At 34.8% G+C, this 19,477-nt stretch overlaps 1 protein-coding gene across 50 annotated transcripts in view; it reads right to left on the reverse strand.

Annotated features, from left to right (window-relative positions):
* RIMS1 (regulating synaptic membrane exocytosis 1) overlaps positions 1-19,477 on the reverse strand; it is a 490,044-nt gene that overhangs the window by 76,420 nt on the left and 394,147 nt on the right. For 37 of the 50 annotated variants that reach the window (XM_078055149.1, XM_078055110.1, XM_078055148.1 and 34 more), the window contains one exon: positions 18,329-18,495. The exons of the other annotated variants lie outside the window; for them this stretch is intronic. In XM_078055149.1, coding sequence (XP_077911275.1) covers positions 18,329-18,495 — 167 coding nt within the window. The remainder of the gene's footprint in view (positions 1-18,328; positions 18,496-19,477) is intronic. 50 annotated transcript variants of the gene reach the window in all.

The raw sequence follows: 19,477 nt of genomic DNA on the forward strand, positions 1-19,477 counted from the left end.
TTTTTTTTAAGATTTTGTTTATTTATTTGACAGAGAGATAGAGAGAGAGCACAAGTAGGTAGAGCTGCAGGCAGAGGGAGAAGGAGAAGCAGGCTTCCCGCTGAGCAGGGAGCCCGATGCGGGGCTCGATCCCAGGACCCCGGAATCATGACCTGAGCCGAAGGCAGCCGCTTAACCAACTGAGCCACCCAGGCGCCCCAACAAAAGTGGCATATATTTTAAAATATATGGATAGATATTCAAGATAATAGATGTGTTTTTATTTATCAAAGGAAAAGAAGGAAATCATTTCTTACAGTAAGAAATGTGAATGAAGATAGTAAAAGACAGAACTTGAGTGGATACCTTAAAGTGTAGAAGGTTTGAGGAAAAGTGAATTATTTACCCCGTTTTATTGTAGTTGTAAACAGTAAGTCTGAAGGGCAAAAAAATAAAACTTTGACAAACTGGCTCCATTTGATGTAAATCTTCATAATATAATAAGAAAGGTCTGTGAGTCATTTACTGACAAAGTTATATTAATGCAAGATTAGAATTTGGTTTTCTGTTAAAATGATTTATTGATCTTAGAATATTTAGTTGAGAGCAAATTTCATTTAATAAGTGGCAAGCTGACCATTAAGGAACAAGAGTTCTACTTTACATGTAGAACCAATACCTACAAAGTCTGCATAGGAAACTGGTCTAGTACTTGTTCTATGGCTTACAGGGTCCTAAGAACTATAGATAATAAAAAAGTTCATATCCTGAGCTTAGCAGAATTTTAGAGATAGGTACTGCAAATGATGTCTGGTGGTGATGATAGCTTTGGTTCACACTGTAAATAACACACAGGACTTGGTGTGATATAATTTACCATAAAATGGCCAAGGTGGTATGATAACCTATATGCATTTAATCAAATCAATGATGTCATCAGTATTAAGATACATTATTATTCTATGTATTTTTAAGAAAGAAAAATGTTGCTAATTATGGCATGCCATCAATTGTAAAATATGTACCAATTTCGTATATGGTAAAGTATAAATAAGTGTGAATCAATGAAATTATGGTAATAGCCAATTTAGAAACTCATTTCAAACAAGAATTAAAAAAAAAAGATTGATAAATTAGAATCACTTTCTAAATATTCGACACAACAAAAGAATCTGGAGGTCTACTAAGATTCCATAATAAGCCTGAAAAGGGACCAGTAATATAACGCATATTGAAAAATGGCTGTAATATACATAAATTCACAATACTGTTTGCAAAATGCTAAAAGTAAACCCAAACTATTTGGATCAATATACAAGTTACTACTCACAAATTGAATACAAACAGAAACCTGCTGATCAACATTAAGAGACAATTCCCAGGTATCTATCTCAAAATTTTCAGTAGTTAAAATACAGGGCTGATGACTGACAACCAAATTGTATCAAATACCTCCTGACCATGTCTAGTGGACCTATTTGGATAATAAACATCAGTTAGAACTGAGGGATGAACTCAAGTTAGATCACTATTTATATTCAATCCCTTCAAATATTCCAGCCTTTCAGAATTAATTGCCTCTGTTTAATTCTTACTGAATTTCACTCATACACACATACGCACATGTGTGAGGCTATAAGTAGTCTCTGGTATTGAGGATGTACATACATTTTGTTAGTATATTATTAGGTAATAGACTTATTCCTAAGTATTTCTTGTTTCTGATTGTATTATACTAATGGTATTTTACAAATTTAATTTCCTAGAGTTTGTTGCTAGTACATAAAAATACAATCAATTTTTGTATTTTGACATTGTATCCAGTGACTTTACTAAATTCATTTATTAATTCTAATAGTTGTTTTATAGATCCGTTTGAGTTTTTTACATGAAGAATCACTGTGAATAATGACAGTTTAAATTCTTCATTTGTAATCTTTATAGCTTTAATTAACGTATTTTTTCTTGCTTAGGGCCATGTGAATAATGTTTAATAGAAGTTGTGGGAATGGCCTATGAAATTGGGGCAAAAGTGTTCAGTATTTCACTATTAAATATAATGCTTGTTGTAGGGTTACTGTAGATAACTTTTATCGTCTTAAGAAAGTTCTTAGTTTGCTAAGATCTTTTATCATATGTGCTGAATTTTATCAAATGCTTTTTTCCCTGTATCTATTGAGATGATCATATATTTCTTTCATTCTGCAATGAATTACATAGAGAAAAATGTTAAACAAATTTTGCATTTATGGAACAAAAAATTTTTGTCATAATGTATTTTTATTCTCTCAATATCTATCTATCTACCTAGATTCAATTTACTAAAATTTTGTTTTATCTATTTTAATGAGAGATTTTGGTCTGTAATTTTCCTATCTTCTAATGTCCTTATCAAATTTATCAAAGATAGGCTGGCCTCACAAAAAGATTTAGGAAGTATTTTTACTTGGACTTTTTATTCTCTAGAGTAATTGGTATATGCCTGAGAGCATTCATCCTTTAAATATTTGGAATAATTTACCAGTGAATCCACATGGGTGAGGAGTTTTCCCTGTGGGGAACATTAAAATAATTACAGAATCATTAAAAAATAGCTATATGACTCTTCAAAGTTTTTATTACTTCTTATCTCATGTTTAGTAAGTTGTACTTTCCAAGAAATTTGTACAGCTCATCTAAGTCAGGGTTAGGCAAACTTATTTTGTAAAGAGCCAGATAGTAAATATTTTAGGCTTTGTGGGCCAGATTGTCTCTGTTGCAATTACTCAACCTTACTATTATGGTGGGTAAAGAGCCATAGATAATATGTAAGCAAACGAGCATAGATGTGCTCCAATAAATCTTTATTCACAAAAAAAAGGCAGTGGGCCAGATTTGGCTTGTTGGTCATAGTTTGGCTAACCCTGATCTGAACTGTAAAACTTACTGGCATACTATTATTTATACCATTTAAATATTTGTGTATCCTACACTGATATCTCCCTTTTTTCATTTCATGACATTGGTTATAAGTATTTAGTCCATTTACTTTTGATAAAATTACTGAGATAGCTGGAACTGACCCTATCACTTGCCACTTATTTTTAATCATCATGTTTCTTCTTTTACTTCTCCATTTTTGCCTAACTAGATTAATTCGTTATCTTTCTCTCCACTATTAGCATCTGAGTTATGTATTCTTCTATTATTTATTAGTGGATACCCTAAGGATTAAAAACATATATACCCTTGACTTATTAGAAACTTCCTTAAATTAGGTATTTTATCCCTTTCAGAAGAATGCAAAAACTTTAGAACAGCTTGATTTCATTTCCTTCCTTTCCATCTTTTATGCAGGTGTTTTATATACTTTACTTCTACGCATTCTTTTTTGAGAGAGCGAGAAGGCGCACGCACGCACGCATGCACAAGTGGTAGGGGAGGGGCAAAGGGAGAAGGAGAGAGAATCTTAAGCAGGTTCCATGCCCAGTGGATCATGACCTGAGCTGAAATTAAGAGTCCTATGCTTAACCGACTGAACCACCCAGGTGCCCGCTTCCACATGTTTTAACTACCACAAGATGTTGTTATCATCATTAACTCTTTCCAGTGTTCATTCTTTCCTCAAATTTAGTGCTTCCAACTGGGGACATTTTCCTTCAACATGGAGTGCAGGTCTACTGGTGATGAATTCTCCTACCTGTTTTATTCCTTCCTCCCTCCTTTCCTTCTTTCCTTCCTTCCTTCCTTGTCTGTAGGATATTTTTGCTGGATAATATTTACTAAGCATAAAATTTTAGGCTGGCAAACTATGGAAAGAGCCAAGATGTCCATCAACAGATGAATGGATAAAGAAGAAGTGGTATATATATATACAATGGAATATTATGCAGCCATCAAAAGGAATGGGGTCTTGCCATTTGCAACGACGTGGATGGAACTGGAGGGTGTTATGCTGAGCGAAATAAGTCAATCAGAGAAAGACATGTATCATATGACCTCACTGATATGAGGAATTCTTAATCTCAGGAAACAAACTGAGGGTTGCTGGAGTGGGGGGTGGGGTGGGAGGGATGGGGTGACTGGGTGATAGACACTGGGGAGGGTATGTGCTCTGGTAAGCGCTGTGAATTATGCAAGACTGTTGAATCTCAGATCTGTACCTCTGAAACAAATAATGCAATATATGTTAAGAAAAAAAAAAAGAAGATAGTGGGAGGTGAAGAATGAAGGGGGGGAAATCGGAGGGGGAGACGAACCATGAGAGACGATGGACTCTGAAAAACAAACTGAGGGTTCTAGAGGGGAGGGGGGTGGGAGGATGGGTTAGCCTGGTGATGGGTATTAAGGAGGGCACATTCTGCATGGAGCACTGGGTGTTATGCACAAATAATGAATCATGGAACACTACATCTAAAACTAATGATGCAATGTATGGTGATTAACATAACAATAAAAAATTAAAAAAAATTTTAGGCTGGAAGATTCCTTTGTTTTGTTTTTTGTTTGATATATTTTTTTTTCCTACAGCATTCTTCCTTTTGGTCATTCCATTGCTTTTTTGGCTTTCATAGTATCTACTGAAATTTCAGCCAGTCTTATTGCTTCAGTGAACCTCATGTCTCTTTCTTTCCCCTGAGATTCTTTTAAGAAATGTTTTTTCTTTAGGTTTCATACTTTGATCATGATATTGATAAACTTTTTTTTCCTATTTTTACATCCTGGGATTTTTAAAAGGTTTTTGGAATCATAATTTGATGTATTTCATCAGTTTTGGAAAACTCTCAGCTAGTACCTTTGTTTTTAAGTATTGTTACTGTCATTTCCTCTCCTTCTGGGATCCAAATTACATGTAGATTAGACCTTTTCATTATGCCCCACATGTCTCTTATGTCCTCCTCTAATTTACGTCCTTGTTTTCTCTTTGTGCATTGATTTATATACTTTTCATTGACCAGCTCAAGAATTCTCTGTTCTACTCTTCTAATATGTCATTAAACCCACCCATTAAATTTTTGTTTTGTATCTTTTAGTTTTAGAATTGCCATTTAACTTTTTTAGAATGGGTTCCAGGTCTCTGCAGAAAACATCCATTATCCTTTGTTTTCTGGAACATATTAATCATGGATATTTTAAAGGCCCTATATGAAAACTCTGTTGTTGGTTTTTATTCATTTGGTCCTTTTCTATTAATTTAATTTTTCAATCATGCCTTATAAATTTTAATTAGATGCCAGACACTGGGAACGTTTGCTCTCTTATTTTCCTTCAATAAGGGTAAAATTTTCTTTTGGTTGGCAGAGAGAAGTTATCTTGTTCCTATTCAGAGCTGGGTTTAAAGCTCTGCTGTTACTCATAGAGTGTAATGCATAACCCCAGAGTTTGGCTCTTCTGGAATTTGTATGAGAAACTAAAGGTATTTTTCAAGCCCCTCTGACTGTGGAACTTGAAGGTGATCTGTGTCTCCCAAGCACTGGGCACCCACTGGAATCTTTGCTCAGCTCTTTAATCTTCTAGCCACCGCTTTTTGGTTCCTTGGAGTCTTTCCCTGTGCATGCTCACCTCGGGAGTCAACAAATTACTTTAGGAGAATCTGTAGCAAGTTTTGGAGCCCTCCACGCACGGTTTCCCCCTCCTTTCCTTTGTCAATTCCTGACCTGTGATCTGCCTCCTCAGTCCAGTAAGAATCCTGCTTTCTGCTTGGGCTATATCCCATGTCACTGAATTGGAAAGTACCTTCAGAGAAAACTGGGGTAAATTTGGCACTTACATCATGTTCTTCCCTTCTTTCAAAGATTGAAGCCCTTAAAATTTCTGCCTGTTTTATTCCTTCCAAATACCCTCAAACATTTGCTTGTTTTTGTTGGTTTGGAGGTGGGAAGGTTAGTCTGATACAAACTATATTGCCATGCCTGGAACTGGAAGGACTGTGTCATCTTATTGCTTAGTTTTGAATAATGGTAGAATTATCTAGACCAGTGATGTTTTCAAAATCTCTAAAGGTTAGCAATGAAGATTTACGTATTGTAGTTGTGCTATAGCAATTTATTTCTTTGTGAACTACACCAAATAGCTTTTGCCATATCGATCCCTATGTGTCCCCCCAACAGCCTCTCTGCCATAGCCAACTTGTGAGGCTTCTCTTCTGAGGTGATGTCATCTGCTACTCTGAAGCATAAAATGTCATTTCAGTGTTTTCCAGTGTTAAAACTGTCCCAAGTTCTCACAGATTCTAGATGGGAAATTTTTTGATTGGGCTTTCCAAAGCTGTGCCATTTATTTTAGAGAGCTCTACATTCTATTCAATAGGTGAATAGGTCAGCATCTACTCTTGATGTGTCTCCTCATTTTAGTCCAGACTTCACTGAATTTGAAAGTTGTTTTTTTTATCATTTATAATTTAAGGATATGGTTGTCTCCTAGGTTCATGCTAGATCAGGTTATTAGTATCTTTCTTAAAAAACTTGGGTAGTTTTCAGCTGGCAATTAGAGAGAAATAAAAACCTCTGTTCTCTGTAATCTTCAGTGTATGATCGTGGAGTTCTATGTAGGAAGCAAAATCAGTCAGTCTTGATGACTCATTTCAGTATGCAGTCTCAATGGGAATGATATGCTTCCAAATAATAACTGGTTCTTGGTGGAGGTATGAGGGGTAAACATGTCTTAGATAAAATGGTTTGTGGTCCTCTAAAGAGCCACAGTATATAAACAGATACAGTGTTATTTATGACATTAAAATGTCACCTGGGTAGGACAATTAGGAAAATAACATCTAAAAGACTCCTTAGGGGGTTGATAATGGTAAAAGCATTGAGGAACAATGCATTAGGAGGAGGACAGGAGAGGGTTAAAATTAGGGTGGCTTCCAGTTTTTTGATTTGGGAACCAGGTGGATAATGGGGTGGGAGGAATATAATTACTCTGTTCAAATACTAAGTAAGCCAATATGTTTTTATATTTGTTTTAAGAAATATATTAGGATCTCAATGACTGCAAATAGCTAGTTAAAAATATAGATCTTCATGTATTTCCAGGCTATTACAAATGCAATTAAATATGTTTGTACACACACACACACAGTTCAACAAAAGCTGGTGTACAATATTCAGTGAATACCAAAACATTAAAAAATAATCCTGTATCACACATTTCTTATCTGTCAGTATGACTGGATGAGAAACTTCCTAAATACATTCTGTAGACAACTTGTATTGATTGTTTATGTGTAACTTATGTAAGCTCTAAATCTTCTCCATGGACATGGATCTCTCTCTACCTTCAATATACCCACACATCTCTGCTCAGTGCCACACTGTCCATGAAATTCTTTTTTTTTTTTTTAATTTTATTTATTTATTTGACAGAGAGAGAGAGCGAGAGAGGGAACATAAGCAGGGGGAGTGGGAGAGGGAGCAGGGAGCCCGATGTGGGGCTCGATCCCATCTTTTATGTAGGTGTTTTATATATTTTACTTCTATGCATTCTTTTTTGAGAGAGCGAGAAGGCGCATCATGACCTGAGCCCAAGGCAGACGCTTAATGACTGAGCCACCCAGGCGCCCTGTCCATGAAATTCTAATTACAGTTGACTCTTGAACAATGTGGGGGTCAAGAGCACTGACTCCCTACACAGTCAAAAATCTGCCTATAACCTTTGGTTTCCCCTAAAACTTCAAATACTAATAGTCTACTGTTAACTAGAAACCTTACCGATAAACATAAATAGTTGATTAACATATTTTGTATATTACACATAGTATAATGAGAAAAGAAACATTAGTAAGAAACTCACAAAGAAGACAAAATATATTTACAGTACTGTACTGTATATGCTGAAAAAAAGTCCACATATGAGTGGATCTGCACAGTTCAAACCCATGTTGTTCAAGGGCCAACTGAACTTGTGGTGCAGTGACCATTCACCAAGGTGTAGCAATTATTCTCTATCAATCTGTGGAATGTGAAGACCTATGCGAAATTTTTCCTATTGTTTTGTTTTTTGCTTGTCAGCAACCAATATTGGACACGCCTTCCAGTTACACTGCTCCCACGGGAATAAAGAAGGTCAGAGACATTTGCTTGTGTCCAGAGTAACCTGTTCAGTATCCTGTCATCTTGGCCACAGCTGACTGAATCAAGGATTGGCATCTGAGTTGAAATTAGCCTCTAAGGGCAGGAAGACAGTCTACAGGGGCGCCTTGGTGGCTCAGTCCGTTAAGCATCTGACTTCGGCTCAGGTCATGATGCCAGTGTCCTGGGATCCTGGGATTGAGCCAGAGATTGAGCTGGCATAGGGCTCCCTGCTCAGCGGGGAGCCTGCTTCTCCCTCTCCCTCTGCCGCTCTCTCTGCTTGTGCTCTCTTGCTCTCTATCAAATAAAATCTTAAAAAAAAAAGGAAAACAGCCTACAGACTGCCCAGGCTTTGGACCTCTATTTAAGAGATGCTCTTTATTTGATGGTTACTAATCGCTCCTTTTATCAGAGGAGCGATTTTCCTTCCTTAAATTCCAACATCCTCTGAGTTCCCAGAATCTCTTTCTCTATCTTAGCTGTAATCTCCCGTTACTCCTTACATTATTTTTCCATGCTCCAGTTGCCATTCTTCCTCACATCTCAAGTGGTCCTTTCTCTGCTGGAACTCCTCTCTCTCCTCATTTTCCTGACCTCAGCTCTCTTCGCCTTCTTCCTTGGTGTTCCTGACTGCTATTTTCTCAACACCTTAGACCTCACTGCCACTTCAAGATCCGGTTTTCTTTGCCCTGCCCTGACATTTGCTCTCTAACTTGGGATAAAGTCCCTAGGTCCATAGTTCTTGCTTTTTACACCTACAATTATTTTTTTATTCATTAATTTCATTTTAAAGATTACCCTTTAAGTAAATTTAAAAACTCAAGAAAATAGTAATACCTTAAATATTAAACATCTATTCTAGCAATGTGGTAGATGATACATTCTGAAATTTTTTCACTCCCAAATGCCTAGAAATTATGTGAAAATTACAACAAATACCCATTACAATACAAACCCAAGTTCAGAAGAAAGGCAAATCCCCTTAGCCAAAAGACCAAGAGGGAACTGAAAACAGGTTGCTTAATGGATTATGAATGTCTTGGGAGGTTTTGTAGAGAAATTTAGAGTAGGCCCAGTGAGGAGTCAGAACTGAAATGCCTATAGGGGTCAAGACCCTTAAAGAATAAGGAAAAACTCGAGTCCTCCCCTAAGCCCTAAGAGCTCTCACGGGTGACATTCTATATTTCAGGAAGACAGAGAAGGCTCACAAAATGAAAGTCTGACACACGGGAAATGATTAGCAAAGAAACTAGAAAATACATGGGGGCAATTCTAAAGCATTTAAAAGCAAAAATAACATCTGATTATGGGAGAAAGAAAACAACATATAATTAAAATACTGGAAAAAATATGTAAATGGTAGAGGGATAGTAGCAGAGCTAAAGTGACTATAGTAATTTTTTTTTCCTAGGAGGAACTAGAGGTACTTAACTTTAAATGTATTATTTAACTAAATATATATATTTGAAACACTAAATTAGGCACTAAAATCATAGAAATAGTATAATTTCCAGAATAATAGAGGGGAGAAATGAGATAAATACAATTCAATTAAAAACCAATCAGGAAAGAGAAAAAAAATAATAATAAAAATGGAAAATATAAAATAAGATAGTAGAAATAATTCCAAATATATAAGAAATCAAAATAACCACAACCTGATTAGGTAGCCATTTAAATAAGAGAGAATTTCAGGTTGGAAGAAAAAAATTCCAAATCCAGCTACATGCCGTTTACAAGAGATATAACTCATACATACGGTCACAGAAAGGTTGCAAATGAAAGGATGGGAAAAGTTCGATTGAATACTAATAAAACAAACCTTATGTTCTCATATAAGATAAAACAGACTTTAAAGCAAAAGAATATTATTACTAGAGGTAAACAGCTTCACTCCATAATCATAAAAGGGTTAAATTACCAGGCTCTCAGTTCTAGCTCTACCGCATACTAGCCACGTGAATCGACTTTTGTCTTTATTTGTAAAATGACATTATTAATAATTTTGGCTGTTACAGCACTCATGATCTTGCATGTGAACCATTTATCAAAATATCTGGTACATAAAAAAGAGATACTTAATAAATCAGTATTTTTAATACATTAATACATTATATGTTAAAAAAAAAAGAAGATAGTAGGAAGGGAAAAATGAAGGGGGGTAAATTGGAGAGAGAGATGAACCATGAGAGACTATGGACTCTGAGAAACAAACTGAGGGTTCGGGGGTGGGGTGGGGGGATGGGTTAGCCTGGTGATGGGTATTAAAGAGGGCACGTACTGAATGGAGCACTGGGTGTTATAAGCAAACAATGAATTATGGAACACTACATCAAAAACTAATGATGTATTGTATGGTAACTAACATAATAAAATAAAATTAATAAAAAATATAATAATAAACATGTTTGTACTTATGGCAAAATTATGAAAGTGACACACGAAATAGGGGAAGTTTGGAGAGCACTGGTTCAAAGTAAAAGGATATTGTATCCATTCCAAATAATAGGATAATTGCCACAGAAATTTGAATATTTACCCAAAGAGAGGGTATTTAATATTGATAACCAGAGTTCATGCCTGGTGACCAATAAAACAATTAGCTGCCAGTCAACATAATACAGCGAAGTTTATAATCTCTACTTGGTTCTCCAATGTGCAAATATAAACACGTAAACACAGTGTGTTAAATAGAAACCTAAGAATCTGTTAGAAATTTTCCATTATGTATTTTTTGGCATAAAAATACAGTAACAACTTGCGTTCTTCTCAAAACAGTCTTCCTGCTATTTGGTAGCTACTATAGCCCTGAGCATCCTTAATATAGCTGGTCTGTGTGGTAATACAACACATCAAAGACAAAAGGGTGACATAACTGGCCCCTGAGGAAGTCCTCATGTGCTCTGAAAATTATATAGCATTGAAGCAAAGTTAGTCAACATCTTAGCAACAGGGGGTTTCTTATACCTAAGACTGATCTCTTATAGAAGCAAAACAGTCCCATATCTGGTATGAATCCAAATGGTGGTACTGCTGGACATTGGTCATAACCCCACACTAAAAACACTGTTCCTCACCCTTTGTCAATGGCAAAGATCACAACTACAAACAGATCCTATACAGTGATGAGGAATTTGAATTCTGGGGACAGATTTTTTTCTCTTTGAAAAGTATTCCCAGGGAATAAAATGGTTGCATTTGAAAGTTGCTCTAATATTGTCAATTCACCTTAGGATTTATCACTTATGTTATTTTCCTTGCATTTAAAAGATGTCTAAACCTTATACATCTTTAATAATATGTTATACTGAAGATGTGTTGTTAGCAGCATATAAATTAACTTCTTATATATTGTGGGGAAAATAAGAATTAAGCAGGGAGAATTATATTTTTGTTTTAATAACAGAATATTAAATGTGCAACTTCTTTTAGGTTAAATTAAATTAGAAAATTATTGGAAAAAAACTTATACACAATCATAAATAGACTTGAATAAATTTTTCATACTCTCTTCCAAAGACACATTGACTTATTTTTCTAATTAAAGAAAATTTTCTAATTATAATTATCTATGATGTCCATTGAACATGCTCTTTAAAATATTTTAAATTTAAAAAGAATCTACAATTCACTTTTAACAGAAGAAATAAAACTACAGGGAAGTAGACTTTGATAAATAACAACATGTTGCAACATACTTTTAAAACTCCATGAACAGTGTATAGTTACATTTCCCCCAATGAGTCCTCACTAAGATCTAATTACAATCATTTCCACAAATAGCTCCATCTTTATAAGATATTCCAGGTTGCTATTAACTTTCAAAAACTTATTATAACTGACCATTTTCATTGTCTATTGTATAGTAAGCATTTATCTCCTATTCTACTGACATTCCCAGAATTTAACTAAATACATCTCGGTCAATCTATAATGAACTCGCAGAGTAGAAAGGTAACAAAGCAGGCTGGAGCTGTTTCAAACAAGGCCAGGGCTGCTTTACTTCAAGTCTTAAATGGTCTGCAAGGAAGAACCTCACCAGGAAAAACTACTCACCTGTCCTAAGAGCTCTGTATCTTTGCCATTATCAAGACTGTTGTGTCACTTCGTTCATAGGTCAAGCAGTATTTTGTATATGTTATGAGTATGGCATAATTTAAATATCTGGCACATTCAGTCTTATGGTATGTTAATGAGTATGGTATGGTAATTTTACTGTACCCCCTTTTAAAGGGCACACGGCACATTCTTTCCTTCTCTTTACAGCTTTAATCTGGTCACAGAAAATAACAGCGGTGATGATTCAACCTTGGACTATTAAAACTAAGCTGGTACTGTAAAATAAGCCATGAGAAGATCACTAAAATATCTCTTCTTTCTCAGATATTCAGTATCCAGTATCTTTCACTGTGTTCCAGTTCATTCTGTCCCCATCATCAAATTACCATGTTATTCTCCTCTCTTTCTTTTCAGTACTTTTGTAGATCTTAACAGACTGCTTTTCCATAGTACAATAGGAGAGCATGCAAAATTAAGGGTGGATAGCTCTAAGAAAAAATTCCCTCTTGATCACTCTTAATATAGTCAGTGTCAGCAGGCTTAATAATTACTAAGTATAAGGGGCGCCTGGGTGGTGCAGTAGGTTAAGCATATGACTCTTGGTTTTGGCTCAGGTCATGATCTCAGGATCCTGGGATCAAGCCTTGCGTCAGGCCTCGTGCTCAGAGCTGAGTCCACTTGGGATGCTCTCTCCCTCTCCCTCTGCTCCTCCCGCTCATCCCACTCATGCTCCCTCCCTCTCTCTAAAATAAATAAATCTTTAAAAAATAATTAGTAAGCATATAAAATGAAAGTTTAATTTCTTGTTCTGAGCTATAAATGTAGCAAGTCATTTTTGCAGTTAAGTATTTCTCAAATGCCATCACAAAAAAATCCAAAGATTATTTTTAAATGTTATCCTGTATTCCCTCGCTGAATTGAAGAACTATTGTGAAATAAGATATATCTGAAATTTTCTGTAACATTTTCCAAACATAACTGCAGCATCAAATTGATTTTCTGGAAGATATTAACCTATGCATTTATTTTCTATCACAATTTAAAATATCAAAATAGTATAATCTATAATGTTTTAAAATCCCACATAAATATAAATTTATAAATAAATATATAAAAACAAACATATTTCTCTCAGTATATGCTTACTAATTATTATGCCTACTGACACCAAATGCCAAATTTCAGTAAATTTATGGTTGTAAGATTACTATTTGTATATAGAAGATAATGTTTCTTAAAAAAAACCTCATGTCGTAACAAGTACTCATATCAGTAGGTTTGAAGAAATGAATAAATGCATGAATAAAGTCTCTTACCACCTTAAAAAAAATCTTTCATGTCTTTTAAACTATGAATGTAGAAAACAAAGATAATTTTGCTTTTGAAAATATTCTTTAAAAAGGAGATGATAAAAAAGGCCCAAAACTATTTGCATCAAATTTGCTTTTCAAGTTTGTTAAAATCCATCTAGTTCTAGAAAGCCACCCTTGTGGATCTAGAACATGTTACAAATGTAAATACTGTTGGAAAACAGTTGGTTTTGACAAAGCTTCTAAAATTGTATAACATCTGAGAACAGCTATAGGATTATGCTTGTATTTGCTTTTAAAACTTGGTTTTGTATAAAACATCTGAAATTTGTCTGCCTGGAAAAAAATCGATATATGATAAAGATGAAAAAAAAAGTTCAGAGCTAGACCAAGAAAATTCATCTCCTTTCTGGGATGACCATGTTCTTTAGATGTAAAAGTAAACACAAAGAACTCAGAAACTCAACCTATTCTTTCTGACTTCTAGTATATGCATTTTTTATTGTCAATTGTGCCACTTCTACTAATATAATGTACATATTTTGTAGTTGGATGAGAAAACATTCTTTGAGGAATATTTCAGCAAATACTAAATTAGAATTATAAGGCACATGCAGAAACATCTGAAAAACTCACAAGCTCAATCTTTACTGATGCTTATTATTTTGAAGTATTAAGTGTTGACTTTGTATTGTAAGAATCACCCTTACAATTACTTAAGTTTTAAATGGTTTTAATTCGTGACAATTAAAAAAATAACTTTTAATTCATTATATCTACACGAGGTTATTTACCCTAAATACAAACATCATAGTCTATTTTTTTCCTACTATAGTTCCCCTGCATATGTAAACTTTGAAAAAATGAGATATGTTTTGGACTACTTTGAACGAACTAGTCAGTATGCATCTGGAGGAAGGGATACCCTTTCTCAATTCACACAGAACCATGTGGTTTAGCTAGTGGCATACTTGAGTGGATAAGATACTTGGTGCATAACCATCTCAAACACAAAAGATTCAAGTGATGGCCCATGAATCCCTAATACTTTTTGAAAATGATATTTTAAAAATTGTTCATCAAAACATATTTATATTTCTTAACCTGTAAACATCCTGTAAGTGTGTAATTCTATCTGTCCTCAAATAGGCTTTGAAGCAACTATTTGGCTTTTATCTTTTAGGCAGAAAGATGCTAATTATCTAAAAAAGATTTTCCCAAATTGCTTGCAAGAACTCTTCAATATATTAATAAATGTCCTTATAAAAAAAAAAGCATTGTGCAATGAAATAAGTTTGGTCCATATTGGAATAAGCAAAGACAAACAAGTTGTTTCAAGAGAGAACTTCTCGGGGCACCTGGGTGGCTCAGTCGTTAAGCGTCTGCCTTCGGCTCAGGTCATGATCCCAGGGTCCTGGGATCAAGCCCCACGTCGGGCTCCCTGCTCAGCGGGAAGCCTGCTTCTCCCTCTCCCACTCCCCCTGCCTGTGTTCCCTCTCTCGCTATGTCTCTCTCTGTCAAATAAATAAACAAAATCTTTGAAAAAGAAAAAAAAGAACTTCTCAAGACCTTAAAAACAATGTGTACTGCAAATCATTAATAGGAAAATGTAGTAAGCAGTGTTTGGAAAACTAGAAATTATACAGAGGGTTGTACAGCCCACTGCTCATTTCAGATGTGCTTATCTCAACATTTTCTTGGTTCGTAATATACTTGGATAGAGGAAATAAAAACTGTACCTGGTATTTTAAGTGCCTATATACTATGATTTTGCATAATGTGGGTAAGATTATGTCATACAGTTTCTTCCTACAGTCCTTTGTGAGAATACTAGGTATTTGGTTCACTTTTAGGATACTGAACACTGTCTTTGGAAATGCTATAATGTCTTCTAAATCCTTGTGTTGACTTCCAGAATAAAATTCATCTAATGCAATGTATAATAAAATATTTCTTGTGTCATAGGAAAATTTGACTCAAATATATACATATATGTGTATATATAGAGAGCAAAGATATATATCTTTTGAATATATATATAATGAGAATATAAAATAAAAATAAATTTAAACTCTTAAATAGATTATAATCTCCTTGAGTGTGTAACCTAAGTATTATACTTTAAGGTAGTGTTGGAAAATAATGATGTCCTTACACATGATAGGAATTCAAAAGTTTGCTGCTTTTTTTTTTTTAAGATTTTATTTATTTGACAGAGAGAATACCCAGCAAGAGAGGGAACACAAGCAGGGGGAGTGGGAGAGGGAGAAGCAGGCTTCCTGCCGAGCAGGGAGCCTGATGTGGGGCTTGATCCCAGGACCCTGGAACCATGACCTGAGCCAAAGGCAGATGCTTAACGACTGAGCCACCCAGGTGCCCCAAGTTTGCTTCTTCTTATTATGACACATAAATACATTCTATCATCATAATTGATCAGACTTGTTCATCTTTTATCCATGAACTTAAATAAATAGAATTTTAAAACCTATGCAGATGTTAGTTAAAGAAAAAAAGAAATGAGAAGCAGCATTATATTGAGAATAATCATTCTTCACAGTGTTAGTTATGAGAACAGGGATTATATAAAAGCTGAAGAGCCCGGACCATTGTTCTAATTAGTGAGACACAGCATTTTTATATGGATGTCCTTTTTTTTTTTCATCCCATAACCTACTCTCAGGTCTTTACCACATGGTTGATGATGGATGCAGAGTAACTCTGTGTGCGTGTGTGCGTGTACAGGTGTACTCGTGTGCCTATGAGGATATTCAGGAGGAAGAAGCCTATGAAAAGATAAGGAGACTGAATGTCAGAAGAAAGAGCTACCCATATCCCATATCTGATTTTTCTTCTCTATTCCTCCTAGGTATTCTAAGAAATCACATGTGTACCACATACAGAGAATCAATCACTGGCCAAAAGTATGGGACTGCAAGAAAAGTAGTTCTTCACGTTAGCTTAAGGGGAAACTTGATTAGCCGTTAGCTTTAGTGCCTAAATTTACCTAATCCACTTATATATATAAAAAAAAAAACAAACAAAAACTTCTCAGCTCCTATGTGTTCTAAACTGCAAAGAAGGGAAAGGGAAGCTGAAAACAGAAATGCCTCGAAAGAACGGATTTGTCACTAGGAAATTTATTTGTACCTTTTTTAGGTCCACCTCTATCCCCACCACCTTCAATAAGTAAGAAAAGTCATATGAATCAAGGAGACAAAGAATCCTCCAACTTTTGCCTCTTCTCATAATATGGTTATAATTAGTGTTGATTTGTTAAGCTGGCATATTCCCACAAAGTAACACTGGCTCCAATATCAATATACCACCATGTAGTTTCTTCTGAACCCCTTTGTATGAAATCATAATCCCTGTCGCACTGCCTAAAGTTTCTGTTCTTTGCTTTCTTCCTCAAAAATCACATAGCCAGTTTTTTCCTAAAGATCAAGTTTTGAAGAATACTATTCCTAAAATTTCAGGAGAATGAAAATAGACCCACAAATTATTCCTGCAGTTGGCTAGTAATATGAATTCTATTCACCAGTAATATTTTAGAGCAAGGGACTCAAGGTGCTTGGCTCTATTTTGAATATAAATAAAAATTACCTCAAGATTTATGGTTTTATAATTGTCTAGTAAGTTGTTTTTAGTGATCAAACGTGAAAAAGTCCTTGTTTAAGTCCTATTTATCAATACTCTTGCTAAATTGATTAGTTTTGAAACATAATCTTATTAATATTTCAATAAAAAGAAACTATTAGAATGATTTTTACCCCTTGATCTTAGGCAGCTCAATGTGATTATGTCCTTTAGCTCCTCTAATTCTATCTAAATTTTAGTGAACTTCATATTCCATTAGGACCACATGCTAAGAATATCAGAAATAGAGATAAGCATGTTCTATTAAACATCATTATCAGTTGAAATTGCTCATGTAGATTATCAGAATATGACACTGTTAATTAACAGTAAGATAATTACTCTCAATTTGTTTCAACAGGGAAATCCAGAAAGAAGGAATGCTCAAAGATATTTTATTGTACATCATCATAATGTGTGGTAATAGATTTTCAGAGTATTAGAAAGGTAATTGCTCCTATTCTGAACATTTATATTTCTTGGGCCTCTCATCAAGCCCCAAATTCCTTCAATGAGACTTCTATTTCTGATATTTCTGGAAACTAGTTAAGAACAAATATAAAATATGCCTTGTTCATATTGAGCCTGCTTTAGGTAAGATGGCACTTGGATTCCTGTGGTCTCTTCCCTTTCAGCAGGGTATTTGCATTGTAAAAAGACAAGAGCACAACTGGTGATTTAAACAAACTTCGTGCAAATTTCTTACAACTCATGGAATGTAAACTAGGGATGTGTATTTTGTGTCACATCTGCTCAACCCTACTCTGAAAGCAGACCAACTGCTATGGGACTAAAGAAGAGATCAGTAAACTACAGCCCATGGGCAAAATGTAGCCTGCTTCCTGCATTTACGAATAAAATTTTATTGGAGTACAGCCATGCTAACTTGTTTGTATAGCTTTCACACTACAATGACATCATAAAGTAAATGCAACCGAGACTGTCCAATATAGCCGAAATATTTACTATCTGGCCCTTTACAGGAAAAGTTTTTTTAACACTGGACTAAAGGATGCTCTGTGGATTTAATCATATTAGAAGAAACTCCCGTAAATGTGACTCTGAGCAATCTCTAACATTATGACTCCAGTTATATGCTAGATAGTACCGAATGGTCTATAGGTGATAATACACAACACCAAAAAAATGCTCGACCCACTCCCATCCCAGTTACGTTAGGGAAATGTTTCTGCTGCTTTACCTAAACTGTATTTTAGCAAGAACATTAAGAAAGCTAGTTGCATTTTTATACCATGGATACAGACCCAGTTTACATAAACAGTATTGCCAACTCACCTGATTCTACCCCTGGGGTGCTCAGATTGCTCTGACATAAAGCTTGTGCTGCTGAGGCGTGAGGCACTGCTGGTTCGGGAAATGGCGGACACATCACTGACATCACTATCTGATGATTTGGCAGAGACGTTATCACAGCTTCTGTACTGATCTTTATGTATGTTATACTAAAGATTAAAAACAAGAAAGTGTGAGCTCCATCATCAGGTGGTGGGAAAAGAGACATACATGGTGAGGTTAATGACTACTTAGCCCATGCCAAGTAAAAGTGTACTTTCATAAAAGTAGGTGTGGAATCTAAGATAATAGAAACACTAAGGTAATATATGATTTCCAATACAAAAATCCTACATCCTCTGAGTCATAAAAAATGGCTTATGAAACTTTAAATGCTTGAGTGGAAAATTCATTGAATAAATTACTGGCATATACTTGAAACTTCAAAATGTCCTTTTTTCCAGTGTATCGGTTTCTCTGTTCCTGCTTTGATTTTCATTATTGCCTGTTTTGTTCAACTCTACTCTATGCATAGTATAGACTGCTTCTATCTGCTTCTATTTGTTCACCTCTACTCTATGCATGCTATAGACTGCTTCTATCTATTTTGATTCTTTCCAAAACTATTCAATTTACCAATATATTTTCCCTGTTCTAAGACTTCAGCGTTTCAAATTTCTTCAAAAAATGTATCTCTTCACAAAGAAGGGCTGGTATTAAAGTTAAGGGGCTGTGCCAAAGAGGAGTAAAGCAATGGAAGCAAAGACTGGACTCCAGTTTTCTACTGTAGTTTAATTAGACATTTTCAGATTTAAACTATCAGCTCAGTGTCAAAAGAAAAAAAATGGGATTCCTATTAAAATCTGAATATACACTATATGTTGTATTTTTAAATTTGTCTTTGATATTCATTATCTAAGATTTTAGGAATCATTAGGTAGAAGATTAAAACATGCAAAGTTGTCAGAGCAGTTAATATACTCTTCTTTCTACTTGACTTTTATTGCAGTGGAAGACACAGCAAGTAGATTTATGTATTATTATTTAACATATGTGTTTTCATTACAATAAATTGGTTATAAAATAATTACTTAAACTTAATTACATATAATTTAAAAATATCTAATATACTAAGTGATTTCTCTTATTTTT

The sequence above is a fragment of the Halichoerus grypus genome, chromosome 9, assembly GCF_964656455.1.
Source record: "Halichoerus grypus chromosome 9, mHalGry1.hap1.1, whole genome shotgun sequence".
Lineage (NCBI taxonomy): Eukaryota > Metazoa > Chordata > Mammalia > Carnivora > Phocidae > Halichoerus > Halichoerus grypus.